This window comes from Vipera ursinii, assembly GCF_947247035.1.
Source record: "Vipera ursinii genome assembly, chromosome: 9".
In the NCBI taxonomy this organism is placed as follows: domain Eukaryota; kingdom Metazoa; phylum Chordata; class Lepidosauria; order Squamata; family Viperidae; genus Vipera; species Vipera ursinii.
In genome coordinates, this window is record NC_139523.1 from 6,614,546 (window position 1) to 6,629,191 (window position 14,646).

The following is a 14,646-nucleotide window of genomic DNA, read 5'->3' on the forward strand; positions in this document are numbered from 1 at the left end:
TCCCCTTCTTCTTGATCAGGTCACGCTGCCCAATTAGGTGGATAAATATTGTTATGAGAAAGTGTCTGGGTCTGGCCAGACACCTGGTGCACTGTCCTTGGTTCTCACAGTCTGGCTTTTCGATCTTTGAAGTCTGCATTCCAAACCCTTTCCCTTCCCCCCCCCAAGTTCGTTGGCAAGCTGAGAAGCAATCATTGTCACACCAGCAAAACTGTGCTTCGAAACCTGACACACCCCTTGCCTGGAGCAGCTTGAGGAGGCAGCGGCAGTGGTCATCCCATGAGGGGACTTCTCTGACTGTTATTATGGCTTATACTTCTTTTCTCATAGGGGGATCCTGGTGTCGAAGGCCTTTCTGGAGGAAAGGGGCAGAAGGTGAGATGGTCTAAAGCAGGGGTGTCAAACTCAATTTCATTGAGGGCCGCATCAGCATTGCGGTTGCCCTCAGGGGGCCGGGTGGGTATGGCCAGGGTGGGTGTGGCCTACTGGGTGGGTGTGGCTATAGTGGGTGTGGCCTACTGGGTGGGCGTGGCCAGCTCTACATCGTTCGCATCAAGGGTGCCTATGGGGGCCTGGGCAGGAGTGGGACAGATCTGAGGGTCTCTGGCAGGAGGAGGGTCTCAGGGCCAGGGCCAAGGCAGTGGGGGCCGTTCCCTCACTGTTTCCAGGATGGCTTCGCGGGCCACATGAAACCACTTCGCGGGCCGGATCTGGCCCCCAGGCCTTGTGTTTGACATGTCTGGTCTAAAGAGTTTCTTAATCTGAGCCCTTTAAAGAGGGGTGGACTTGAACACCCAGAATTCTCCAACCAGCATGCTGGAGTTGAAGCCCATCCCTCTTAATTATTAACAAGCAATTTCCAGAAATGATGAAGAAGGGAGATAGGAGAATCCAGTATCCTTTCAAAGGGACTGACTATTGTTTGTGTGAAGATGGCTATTCCCTTGGTTCCCAGAGCTCTGAGCCTGCTGGAGACCACTGTCTCACAGTCTCCTGGTGGAGAGCTGCTGTGTGGAGTGAGTGTGGGTGATTCTGAGTCCTCTCCCTGTCCAGAGAGGAATTCTGAGAAGCTGGTTAATTTGCCAGCTCCTTAACAGTCTAAAAGTATTAAAAGCTAAAATGGCGGAGAGAACATCCTTACAACATCAACCGTCTCCAGGGTTGCCTAACATTCTTTGACCCCCATGGCAAAAGTGGTGAAGGTCAAAAGAGTAGAGGCCTCACCTTTGGTGGTAACAACAACAGAGTTGGAAGGGACCTTGGAGGTCTTCTAGTCCAACCCCCTGCTCTCGCAGGAGATCCTATACCATTCCAGACAAGTGGCTGTCCAGTCTCTTGTTAAAAGCCTCCAGTGATGGAGCCCCCCACAACTTCTGGAGGAAAGCTGTTCCACTGGCTAATTGTTCTTCCCCATAAGTCTCAAAATCTCTTACCTATTTGGAGCCTTAGCTCAACGTTTCTCTTTGTTCTTTATTTTTAGGGTGAATTGGGTGAACCTGGACCAAAAGGGCAGGTGATTATTTGCTACTATACGTTATTTTGAACAGTGTGGTTTATCTTGGGTATCTATATATCTATATCTATATCTATATCTATATCTATCTATCTATCTATCTATCTATCTATCTATCTATCATCTATCTATCTATCTATCTATCTATCTATCTATCTATCTATCTATCTATCTATCTATCTATCCCTATCTATCTATCTGTCTGTCTGTCTGTCTGTCTGACTGTCTGTCTGTCTATCTATCTATCTATCTATCTATCTATCTATCTATCTATCTATCTATCTATCTATCATCTATCTATCTATCAATAAATAAATACAGAAAATATATATAACAACTCATTTGATTGGGGTGAGAAATAATTGTTCTTATTAAAAAAATTCTTGAATAATGGGTTATTTTGTGCTAAGAACAAAATGATAATTTTGCTGGATCTGTAACTTTATATGAAAAATAGTTTTTATAGCTCTGTAGCTTATCCCTTGCATATGCCATATAATTACGCTGTTTTACATTTTTGAACGCCTTCAAATAGCAAAGAATAAAAAATTGATAGTGAATGTTAAGGCAAACATCAGGCCATTTTCTTTAATATGATACAAAGCCACGTTTGTTACTCTCTGGAAGATTTTTGCATCAATGTTTTTTTTTAAATAGCTAGATCTTAAATTCCCCCTCCCCCCTCAGGACGCCTTCTCACTTTTAAGAGTTATGGAGGATCCCAAAAGAGTTTTTGTTTGTCTGCGTTATATTTATTGGTATTTGCCATATTAAAAATTAAAATGGACGCATCTGCTGCTACTTCTGCTTCTCAGCATTGTTTGTTGGGATTTTAATACAGGCGGTTCTCAGTTAATCACTGTAATTGGGTTCAAAAACTCATTTGCTAAGTGTCATGGTTGTAATGTGAAAAATTACAGGGCTATGTCAACGTTACAGTGACACTTCCAGCAGTTCCACTTCTGATTGTCAATTGATTCATGGGCACAAGGCTGGGGAATTTGGGGAACTGAAGTCCACACATCTTGAGGCTGCTGAGGTTAACAAACACTGCTACTCTTGTCATTTCACAGCAAGGCATCCGTGGGGAGCCTGGTTTTCCTGGACCTCCTGGAGACATTGGAGCACCTGGAGTCAGAGGTTTCCCAGGACCTCCTGGCCCTCGAGGACCTAATGGGGAACGTGGTGTACCTGGAATACCTGGGTTGCGAGGTGCCCCAGTAAGTAAATATCATAATAGTTCCAGGTCGTGGTAGGATGTTCAGGCCAATCAGGATGTTCTCCAGATATACCCACTTCAGCATTCTCTATCCTGTGTGGCCATTGTGGAGAATTTGAGGGGTTCATTTCCATACCTCTGAAGGATGGTGTCAACCTGCTATATAGACCTCACTACAGTAGGGGTCATCTTAGAGAAAAAAGATCTCTAAGGTCTTTCCCCCCCCCCCCCTTAAGATCTATTGAGAAGATTTCATTATGGGTCTGTACATGCAAGTTCTGTCTTCTAATTAGCATCAAACCCGGGCAGGACCTTCCTGGCATGGAAGTTGATCACTGATCCTTCCTGGAACAGAATAGGAGAATTACTGACCTTACGTGGGATGCTTGTTAAAAATCAGTGGGGTCCTGTTGTGGCCTTGGCCTTCTAATTGTGTGGTGGTGTCCCTTTCACCGGCTCATTCAACCATTCTCCCTTCAAAGGTTGAGTATTAAAAGAGGCTGCCCACTCCAGCATGGAATGAGTCCCTTGAAAGGAGTCTGCTTTTGAGGAACTTTGATCCTTGACTGTCGAGAGCCATTTCATTATTGTGACAAAACAGACGGTGTGAGCTGCCTCTGCATGAGTCTCTTCTCCCTGAGATCATCTCCTATATGCAGAGTGACTCCTCTAGACTGCCACCATTTTAAATGTAATTTCGTTTTTGTGAAAGATGTTCTGCTGAAGCACCAGTACTACAGTTGTGTAAGGACCTTCAGCTGACGTGGCTGCAAGGGGAATTCTATGAACCGTAATTCCCAACTCCTGATTTTTGGGGAATGTGTTAATTAAGCCATCACCCTGTCAACAAAAATGCGTATAGCCAAGGCTATGGTCTTCCCAATTGCAATGTATGGCAGTGAAAGTTGGACCATAAGAAAGGCTGAGCGCCAAAGAATTGAGGCCTTTGAACTATGGTGCTGGAGAAGACTCCTGCGAGTCCCTTGGACTGCAAGGCGATCAAACTGGTCAGTCCTAGAGGAGATCAACCCTGACTGCTCTTTAGAAGGCCAGATCCTGAAGCTAAAACTCAAATACTTTGGCCACCTAATGAGAAGGAAGGACTCACTGGAGAAGAGCCTCATGCTGGGTAAGATTGAGGGCAATAGAAGAAGGGGACGACAGAGAATGAGGTGGCTGGATGGAGTCACTGAAGCAGTAGGCGTGAGCTTAAATGGACTCCAGAAGATGGTAGAGGACAGGAAGGACTGGAGGAATGTTGTCCATGGGGTCGCGATGGGTCGGACACGACTTCGCAACTAACAACAACAACAATATGTGTGTGAGTGTATATACATATATACAGATACATATGCATATACGTTTATACATATACAGATACTCTTTGAGATTGTGCTGACACCTGGAGACTAGTCCCTGCTGTTTCTTGTCAAGATTTTGGAAGCATTGTCCTATTGCTTCCTTTCCAGGGCTGAGAGAGAGTGACTGGCCCAAGATCAGCCAGTCCAGCTTCATGCCTAAAGCAGGACTAGAATTCACAATCTCCTGGTTTCCAGCCTGGTGCCTTCACCACCCTTCTTCACTCTGCTGGCCTTGACATTGGCAGGAACAGCAAATACCAGTCAATTCTCTTTCCAGCCAGCCAATAGGAAAGTTCACCCGGGGCCTTGTTCCTTACAGGGGAAGATAATTCTCTATGGAAAGGAGGAAAAAAAATGAAAAATAAATGCTTTCCTGCTTGTTTTAATGCATGTTGTACACATTTCTCCAGGCATTATTCATCCTGCATATAAATTTCCACTAAAAGCTGCATCTGTGGCTGAGGATTTTCAATGCAAGAGTCTATCTCTCTGTGTGTTATGTGTGTAAGTGTGTGTGTGGGGGGGGGGAGAGGGAAGGAGTGACAGGCTTGAGCCCAGAGGCTGGCAGGCCAGTGAAGATTGCATGAGAACTGAAGCAGGCCAGCTTTTGACAGACGCTGCTTGAGTATAATAACCTGAAGCCTCCCTGCAGGATCTCGGGTCCTGACAAACTGATTTAAGAGTGTTGTGGTTGCTGGCATTGTGATGTTGCAGAAGATCACCATCTGCGGCTTCTCTTCCATTCTCCAGGGCAGGGACACCGGAGACCAGCATATTGTTGAGGTCGTGGTCAAAATGCTGCAAGGTCAGTGTATCCAAAGGTCACTGCTGGCCAAACCGCACGCTAACCAGTGTGGTGACCCAGGGCCAAAGGGAAATTAAAGCTCACGAATCAAATGCCACGAACCTGGCAGGGATTCATCCCTGTGGGCCTGGCACTTGGCTGTGGACATACTTGGGGGCTACAACTTGGTTTCCTGATTGACACTGTATGACATCCCTAGAAATGTGTGTCTTTTATTTTAGTCTTGTTAAAATTAAAAAAAAATTAGGGTGGGGATGGTGTGGAAAACCTCACAATCCTCGCACTTAAAATCCATCTCTAACTACAGCCTGAATTTTTGACCCGTTCAAATTCTGCTGGCCAGTTCTTAACTATATAGGTAAGACCCCAATTGAGCCTAAACGTGTATGTTGTCAGGTGAGACATTGGCTCAAGGAGTTTTGCCCCACTTGTCTTGCCACAGTTGTTAAGCGAATCATTGTAGTTGTTAAGTTAGTAACCCGGTTGTTAAGTGAACCTGGCTTCCCCCATTGACTTCGCTGGTCAGGAGGTCACAAAAGTTGATCACGTGACCCTGGAACACCAACTGTTGTTAATTTGAACCGGTTGCCAATCATCTGAATTTTGATTACGTGACCACGGGAGTGCTGCAACGGTCGTAAGTGTGAAAAACGGTCATAAGTTACTTTTTTCAAGTACTGCTGTAACTTTGGGCGGTCACCAGACAAACTGTCGTAAGTCGAGGACTCCCTGTAGTGTGAAGTGGGGATGACTGCAGATGCGAATCAGATGCAGATGGCCTGTGGTTGGTCTGACACGCAAGTCCCATTTAGCCTTAATTAATGGCCATTCATTGACCCTTGTTCAGTAAAACGGTCTAAGCCAGGGGTGGAGAACGATGGCCTCTTTCTGACTTCGGAACTTCAACTCCCAGATGTTGGCTCAGGAATTCTGGGAGTTGAAGTCCACAGGTCACAAGAGGGGCATCATTGCCCACCCCGATCTAAGTAGAAGCAGCCCCGACACCACATTGTCTGGGCTCAGAAGTTAAGCAGAATCAAGACTGATGTCTTTGGAGATTCTCAGTCATCCAGTTGTCCCAAAGGTGCTTTTTGGATGTCACCATCTAGTCAGAGCTGAAGAAGCTTCTTGGATGAGAAGCGAAACATCTTCAAAGAAAAACAAGGAAGTCCAGTTGCCTCCTGAAAAAGCCACCTTTAGGACAATCAAGACTGATCAGTGCTTGAAAGAGGAACCATCAGGGAATACCAAAGCTGTAGGCTAGACTGAGAGGTTGAAAAAAGATACGCACAAATGTTCCATGTTCGTATCTTCAAAGTCCCCAGGAATCAAGCAGCAGTTACAGAACACATTTTACCTGGTTCTGACTGAATCCATTTTCCGACTGTCTACAATAACTTGAATCATAAGCTAACAAACTAGCCGGGTTCATATAAAACATTAATCTAGAAATCGTCGAACCGAATGAAAACTAATCCAGCTCATCATGTTGGGCAAATACAGCTGCTAGGTTGTTAATTAACACAGTTTTGTAAACACAGCTGTTGAGGAGCAGCCGTCTCCTTAAACCAGAGTACATTTGTGGAGAAACGTGTCCTCACAGTCTATCTGGATATCTCCTGAATTTGGGAAGGGTGGTGACACCTGGGAGATAACGCACTGCTTTCTTTTCACCTTTGCCTTCCAGAACAACTGGCTGAGTTAGCAGTGAGTGCAAAAAGAGAAACTTTGGGTGGAAGTGGCATGATGGGACCACCTGGTCCTCCAGGGCTTCCTGGACCACCTGGCCCCCAAGGCCCCCACGGACATCCTGGTTCCCGTGGTCTTCCAGGAATCATCGGAGCTGTTGGACAGATAGGCAACACTGGGCCCAAAGGTAGGAAGCATGGGCATTTTGTATAAGGGCTTGTTATCTGACTGATGAGGGTTTTGTAGACATAAATAAAAAGGTAAAAGGTAAAGGTTCCCCCGCACATGCGTGCTAGTCGTTTCCGACTCTAGGGGCTGGTGCTCATCTCCATTTCAAAGCCGAAGAGCCAGCGCTTGTCCGAGGACGTCTCCGTGGTCATGTGGCCGGCATGACTAGACGCCAAAGGCGCACGGAACACTGTTACCTTCCCACCGTAGTGGTCCCTATTTTTCTACTTGCATTTTTACGTGCTTTCGAACTGCTAGGTTGGCAGAAGCTGGGACGAGTAACAGGTGCTCACTCTGTTACGTGGCACTTGGGATTCGACCCACCAAACTGCCGACCATCTGATCGACAAGCTCAGCGTCCTAACCCACTGAGCCACTGCGTCACTTACAGACATAAATAGACACCTGCAAGTTCATTCATGATCGTCATGAAGAACTTTATCCTTGAAGTTCCCAGAGAAGCCATTAGCAAGAAATTACAAAAGGCTCCATCTTAATTCTTTAGGAAACACGTGTGTTCTAAATGGGGGAATGCTTCCTTTGCCAAAATCCATACAAACTTTCCACAAATCTTGCTAAAGAAGACTTAATTCCTGATGGGAAAAGAATTACTCTCAGCTAGAGTCAACCACCCAAAAGCTAGATACCTCATCTCTACTCTACTTATTAGATACCAACAACATCTGGAATTAATAGCATGGAGAATCTTGCCAGGAACATCTGCTCAATCCCCCAGTATTTTGAATGGTGGACTTGGTGCCAATAAAAATTCATCCTGGATGGAATTCGGCCTCTACCATTTGGGCCTGTGTAGTCATTGTGGATCTTCCCATTCTCCCTTTTCAATCTCACACACTGTAAAAGTTTCATTTTGTTTTTCCATTATAAATCATGTTATTGGCAGTTGTTATCTCAGTATAGCTGCAGGATGTCAAATTTGAAAGAAAAAAAATCTAGAGTATTTTCTTGATAGAATATGCACGGTCCATTCAAGCACCAGGAACAGGAAAGGATTTCAGAGTAACAGAATAACCGTTTTGGAAGGGACCTTGGAGATCTTCTATTCCAACCCCCTGCTCAGGCGGGAAGCCCTATATACCATTTCAGACAAACGGTTGTCCAGTCTACTCTTGAAAGCCTCCGTTGAGGGAGCACCCACAACTTCTGGAGGCAGGCTATTCCACTGATTAATTGTTCTCACTGACAGGGAATTTCTCCTTAGTCCTAGGTTGGTTCTCTCCTTGATTAGTTTCCATCCGTTGCTTCTTGTCCTGGTTGTGCATTTCTCTGAATAATGTCTTTCATGTCAGTGACATAGAGATAAGGGCTAGTGTCAGCCCTTTGAGGTGGGCCTGGTCAGAAAACCAAGACTCCACATTTTGGAATTGTATTGACACAGCCTATAATAGCAGAATCTTAGAGAATTCGTTTGGTGCAATGGCTAAGGGAACGAGGTTAGAAACTGAAATCCACTAGTTAGGCACAAAGCCAGCTGGGTGATCTTGGGCCAGTCACACTCTCTTAGCTCTAGGAAGGATGCAATGGCAAACCGTTTCTAAAATCATTGCCGAGAAAACTGCAGGGACTTGTCCAGACAGTCATCAGGAGTCACAACTGACCAGAAGCCACCAAATCATAGAATCTTAAATGCCTGTTTCCTCACCCCCAATTCTCCCCCCCCTCTCTTACACTCCAGCGAGTTAGGGCAGAGGCAGTCTGAGCATCTTCCAAGTGTTTTCTCTGTGTCCTGGATTTAAAGCATTTAAAAAAAAACACAAAAAACCCCTTTCCAGTCTCTTCAAGGTCACCTTTGTGGCTTCGTTAGCTAGAAAGAATTAGAGAGAAGGTCCAGTCAAACCGTATGTCTACAAAATACGAATCTAATAAGGGTTAACTTTTGTGGTTTCCTTCTCCTACAGGGAAGAGGGGTGAGGAAGGAGACCAGGGAGAACCTGGCCATGGACATCAAGGGATGCCAGGGCCTCCAGGCCTACCAGGTGAGAGGATCTTCTGCAGTTACCTTGAGAGAAACAGACGTACAAGATTGGGTTTCGCCTCCCCGTGTGGAATAACGTCTAGGATTCCTAGTCATTCTAGCTAGGCGCTGACACAGGATATCTTCGGAGGACAGTCAGAGCCACTCAGGGTCACCTTTTAGGGGAGATGGCTGGCATAAAAGCATTAATAAATAAAACAAAATAAATAGCTGCGGAAAGTTCCATCTCCAGACCCTGCACGCAATAAACCACCTGTGAATCTTCTGCAGTTTTAGAGAAGGTGCTGATATGTTTACAGCTGTGGATCTGAAGTAATAAAATCAGTGCCGTGTGCTCTCTCTATAGCTTCCCTTGAGGAAGATTTTGGAATGATTCAAACGTTTTTCATGGTGGGAGGGATGAAGGAGCTGCTGCCAAAAATGGTCTGGAGGAGGTCACTTTGGGGAATGTTAATAATAATAATAATAAAAATAATAATAATAATAATAATAATAATAATAATAATAATAATAATAATAATAATAATAATAAGAAGAAGAAGAAGAAGAAGAAGAAGAAGAAGAAGAAGAAGTTGGAAGGGACCTTGGAGGTCATCTAGGGAAAATAATAATAATAATAATAATAATAATAATAATAATAATAATAATAATAATAATAATAAGAGGAAGAAGAAGAAGAAGAAGAAGAAGAAGTTGGAAGGGACCTTGGAGGTCATCTAGGGAATGTTACTAATAATAATAATAATAATAATAATAATAATAATAATAATAATAAGTTGGAAGGGACCTTGGAGGTCATCTAGGGAATGTTATAATAATAATAATAATAATAATAATAATAATAATAATAATAATAATAATAATAATAATAATAATATAATTTGGAAGGGACTTTGGAGGTCATCTAGGGAAAATAATATAATAATAATAATAATAATAATAATAATAATAATAAGAAGAAGAAGAAGAAGAAGAAGAAGAAGAAGAAGTAGTTGGAAGGGACCTTGGAGGTCATCTAGGGAATGTTAATAATAATAATAATAATAATAATAATAATAATAATAATAATAATAATAATAATAATAATAAGTTGGAAGGGACCTTGGAGGTCATCTAGGGAATGTTAATAATAATAATAATAATAATAATAATAATAATAATAATAATAATAATAATAATAATAATAAGTTGGAAGGGACCTTGGAGGTCATCTAGGGAATGTTAATATAATAATAATAATAATAATAATAATAATAATAATAATAATAATAATAATAATAATAATAATTTGGAAGGGACCTTGGAGGTCATCCAGTCCAACCCCCTGCTCATTTACTTATAGGTAAGATAGATTTTGTAGATAGTTTTCACTCCCAGGAAGTGAAAGAGCTATATCTGGAGAAGTAAAACAGTGGTAAGAAAAAGCAATGGCAGAAAAGACCTTGGGGTATATAGACACTATTTGGTGATGTCTTGCTTCACTACTATGTCTTTTGCTCACACTGCTTTCTAAACAATTGATATCAATAGCTCCCAGCTCTAGATCTTGTAGAGACTGTTGGACCTCTCAAGGGACATCAGTGTACGGTCTGCATTGTCTCTTTTCCTGTGGTGTTCCTTCGTCACCAGATCTGAAGCATTGGCCATTAGGATCTAGATGACCTCCAGTTTGCATCAGCTTGGGCGTTAGATATTGTTTGTTGCGTGTCCAAGTACCTATTGTTCAGGCCTTCTTTCCTGAAAGACGATGGTGGCGAGTAGGTGGCTAATAAAACACAAATTCTGAGACTTCACCCAAGTCTTTTAGAGGTGATGGGGTCTTTAGAACTTTGAGAAGCAATAGTGATTGTGGAAGAGGGCATGGCACGCAATTATAAACTGCTTCATTCTGTTTCATTTTTCCAGGTCCCCCTGGTCAACCTGGTCAAGCTCTCAATGGCAAACATGGAGAGCGAGGTATTCCAGGTGCTCCAGGAGAAGCAGGACGTCCTGGTTTACCTGGAGTTTCGGGCCTTCCTGGCTTTTGCGAGGCAGTTGTCTGCCTTGGGGCCTCTGCCTCAGCTCAGCTAACTGAAGTAGGTTCTGTCAAAGGACCTTCATACTGAATGCTGTCAAGTGAAAGAGTTCCATGGTTGACCACACTGATTCATCAGAAGCTTCACTACTTGCGTTAAGCAATGAACACCCTTGGATTGGGCCCAAAGAGATGTCAAAGCCACCAGTCCAAAACCTCTTGACTGATGAGAAACTTTTGCTTGGATCTGAGCATCCCTGCATATCCAGTCACCTTTGCTGGTGAGAAGACACTTAGGCATTCTGAGTGGCGCCAAATGGACATTCACATCCATGCAAAAATGGCTGGTGTCTTGGATCATGCTTGAGTTTCTCATTGAAAGGATTGCTTCTTTTTTTTTGATTTGTAAGAAATAGTAGAGTCCCCCGCAAAATTATATGCTGTCTTGAAGAAATGCGGGGAAATTCTCATTTTGGGCCCCAATACTTTTTCTGAGGTAAGAGTTCCAGACGGTAGCATTTTTATGTTCATGGGATCCTTGCTGCTTTTTCTTGCAGATGTTTCACTACCCATCTAGGTGACACCATCAGTGTTAGAAGGGAGTGGGACAAACCCCCGCTCCCTTCTGGCACTGAAAACATTACCTAGTTTGGTAATGAAACGTCTTTAAGAAAGCAGCCAAGGTCAGAGAGCCGCAAGGAACCCACAGTTCAGCCTTGAACTACAAATAGTCTCTTCTGTGTTTTAATCTGTTAAGGATTATGAAATATTACTATGTGGGAGAAATTCAAAATTCAGATAGAAAAAAAATCCTTGAAAAATGATGGCGCTTGTGTTTCGGTCTCTTGATTATTATTTTTTTAATCACTTGAGGTTGACTTCTTACAAGCACCTCATCATGGAAAAAGAACGCCGTAAAATATGTTACAAGATGTCTCCTTTCCCAAACAAAATCTCATGAGTGAGTTGAGATAATTCTTGATTTACTGCCCTCCATGGGCCCCATCATTTCAGCTGCTTTTGTACCGAGTGTCCATTTTTTAAAATGTTTTTGGTCAATTATGTATTATTATATCAAGTTGGCTGATGGAATTGATCTGTCCAAATTAATTGCATTTTTAATTACAAAATTAGCCTTTTTGTTCTCCCTTTTCTATTATAGTTATTATTTAATGATGTACGATACTCTCTCTGAGTCATCTGCCAAAAGTTGTAAATCTTTGTAAAATAAGGCTTTTTAAATACTAATTAAAAATATTTTTCTCCACAAAAGAAAACAAACAACATAAAGAATGAATGTCGGTGAACTTAACAGTTGTGTCCGATCCTCTTGATTGAACAGACTTGTAAAAACAGTTATTCTTCAGTAATTATTTTTGTAAGTTGATTAATCATCTTCATGAAAAAAAAATCATTGGATCTTGATATTGTTCTAGATGTCTGCTTGGATTACTCTGGAGCAGGGGTAGGCAACCTTGGCTCTTTTATGACTCGTGGACTTCAACTCCCAGAATTCCTGAGCCAGCTGGCTGAGGAATTCTGGGAGTTGAAGTCCACGAGTCATAAAAGAGCCAAGGTTGCCTACCCCTGCTCTGGAGGACGCCTTTAGTTCTGTGAGAGTTAAGAGAACTGACCACAAGGCAAGATTTGAAATAACTGCTAATTTCCTAACTCCAATTTTATAACCCATTTGGGGAAGAACTGGTGTTTCACACAACTCATTGCCAAGGCTGTGGCTCTCCATACATTGCAACGCCCTGTGTTCACACATCCTGTCTAATGTGCTAACTGAGGTCTGAATTAGACTTACCCATCACTGCACATCAGGGAACATAGACACTGCACATTGCGATGGTTGCATAGTTGTTGCATTTATGCATCTACAGGTGTACGTTTACACATCCAAGAACGCTCATTCTGGCTAGGGGGCGCTCAAACAGTAAAGCTGGACCAACCAATCAGCACGCAGGATGTGCACCTCCGTACAACACACAGTTGGGATTTGGGAGGTGTTTGCATTGGCCGCTCTGCAGCCCTCTGCAACCTCCGTTTGCCCATCCACCCCTTCACAACGTAGTTGTGCCGCGATGGTTATGGGCAGTTCCAGGCAAACTACATCAGCCTACAGTTATCAAGCTGACATAGGACTTCTAACGTAGTTTAGTTTAGGTAGCATGTAAATGTTGCCTAAACTTGAAGTTTGCTCACTGGAACTTTGTATGTCCATTCTATTTTGATTTGAAATGTAGTGTTTGCTTTATTAAATATGGGCCAGGTGTCAGTAATATACAAATGTAGATATTTACTTGTTAACTCTCCTTTGTTTGTGGCTATTCTATGGTACCCATTGACTATCCTAGATCTGTTAATTGGCCTCCAGCAAATTAAAAAAACACCACCCCATAATCATGACTCCCCCACCCTCTTTTTAGGAAAACTGTGTCCATTCTTTCTTATCTCACCTTTCTCTCCTCCCTATCTTGGCTAAAAAGGCATGTTAATTTCCAAATTTATATCTGTGAAATGGAATTCAATCAAGAAATTAAGCCACTTGAATACTAACAAATCTTGATGTATCTGTCAAATGGCAAATGTGGAAAAAAAAACCCTTTCCTCTTTCTTTCCCTCCCTCCCTTGTGTGCTCCCATCTTCTTCATTAAGGGCCTTCATAAATATTCATTGAATAAATAGAAGATAGGATGTTATTAAAGCGACAGGGGGGAGAGATTGAGCGGGGAGCATTTCTGCAGGAATGAAAGGCCAGCCGATCTTCCCAACGTCTGTCTGAATAGCAATAAATCACCGGGATAAGCAAGCTGAGAAACAGCCCTGTCATCGCAGCGTCATCGCAGCCTTCTGGGGAAATCAGAATAAAGTGCAATAAAAATTCCTTCCTTCCTTCCTTCCTTCCTTCCTTCCTTCCTTCCTTCCTTCCTTCCTTCCTTCCTTCCCTCCCTCCCTCCCTCCCTCCCTCCCTCCCTCTCTTTCCTTCCTTTCGTCCTCCTTCCCTCCCTTTCCTTCCTTCTTTCCTTCCTTCCTTCCCTCCCTTTTCCTTCCTTCCTTCCCTCCCTTTCTCTCCTTCCTTCCCTCCCTCTTCCTTCTTTCTCTCTGTCTCTCTCTCCCTCCCTCCCTTTCCTTCCTTCCTTCCTTCCTTCCTTCCTTCCTTCCTTCCCTCCCTCCCTCCCTCCCTCCCTTTTCTTTCTTTCTTTCTTCCTTCCTTCCTTCCTTCCTTCCTTCCTTCCTTCCTTCCTTCCTTCCTTCCTTCCTTCCTTCCCTCCCTCCCTCCCTCCCTCCCTCCCTTTTCTTTCTTTCTTTCTTTCTTTCTTTCTTTCTTTCTTTCTTTCTTTCTTTCTTTCTTTCTTTCTTCCTTCCTTCCTTCCTTCCTTCCTTCCTTCCTTCCTTCCTTCCTTCCTTTCTTTCTTTCTTTCTTTCTTTCTTTCTTTCTTCCCTCCCTCCCTCCCTCCCTTTTCCTTCCTTTCCTTCCTTCCCTCCCATCCCTCCCTCCCTCCCTCCTTCCTTTCCCCCCTCCCTCCCTCCCTCATTACAGACAAACAGGTAGGTAGTGACTGAGTTGTATGAAAAGAGTTGGGTGAGTCTCCAGGAATTGGCGCTGGTTATGTCCCTTAACAATTGGAATAACTTAACTGGAAGTGCTGAAAACAGATTTTGTATCACTTTTCATGCGTACCCTGTGCCCTGCCAGCGAGATGTTTCTCTTCACTCTGCTTAGGCTTGGCCAATCTTGTAGGTCAGAAAGCGGGATCACAGTGACCACCTGGGGGTGGGTTAAAGACTGTCCAAACTGACCTCAACAGGATGAG

At 43.3% G+C, this 14,646-nt stretch overlaps 1 protein-coding gene across 1 annotated transcript in view; it reads left to right on the plus strand.

Annotated features, from left to right (window-relative positions):
- Nucleotides 1–12,124, plus strand: part of COL9A2 (collagen type IX alpha 2 chain) — a 68,416-nt gene extending 56,292 nt beyond the window's left edge. Inside the window, exons 26-32 of the mRNA XM_083370078.1 lie at nt 331–375; nt 1,481–1,513; nt 2,587–2,733; nt 4,844–4,898; nt 6,586–6,774; nt 8,735–8,812; nt 10,717–12,124. Coding sequence (XP_083226204.1) covers nt 331–375; nt 1,481–1,513; nt 2,587–2,733; nt 4,844–4,898; nt 6,586–6,774; nt 8,735–8,812; nt 10,717–10,916 — 747 coding nt within the window. The 3' untranslated portion in view covers nt 10,917–12,124. The remainder of the gene's footprint in view (nt 1–330; nt 376–1,480; nt 1,514–2,586; nt 2,734–4,843; nt 4,899–6,585; nt 6,775–8,734; nt 8,813–10,716) is intronic.
- The last annotated feature ends 2,522 nt before the right edge of the window (nt 12,125–14,646 follow it).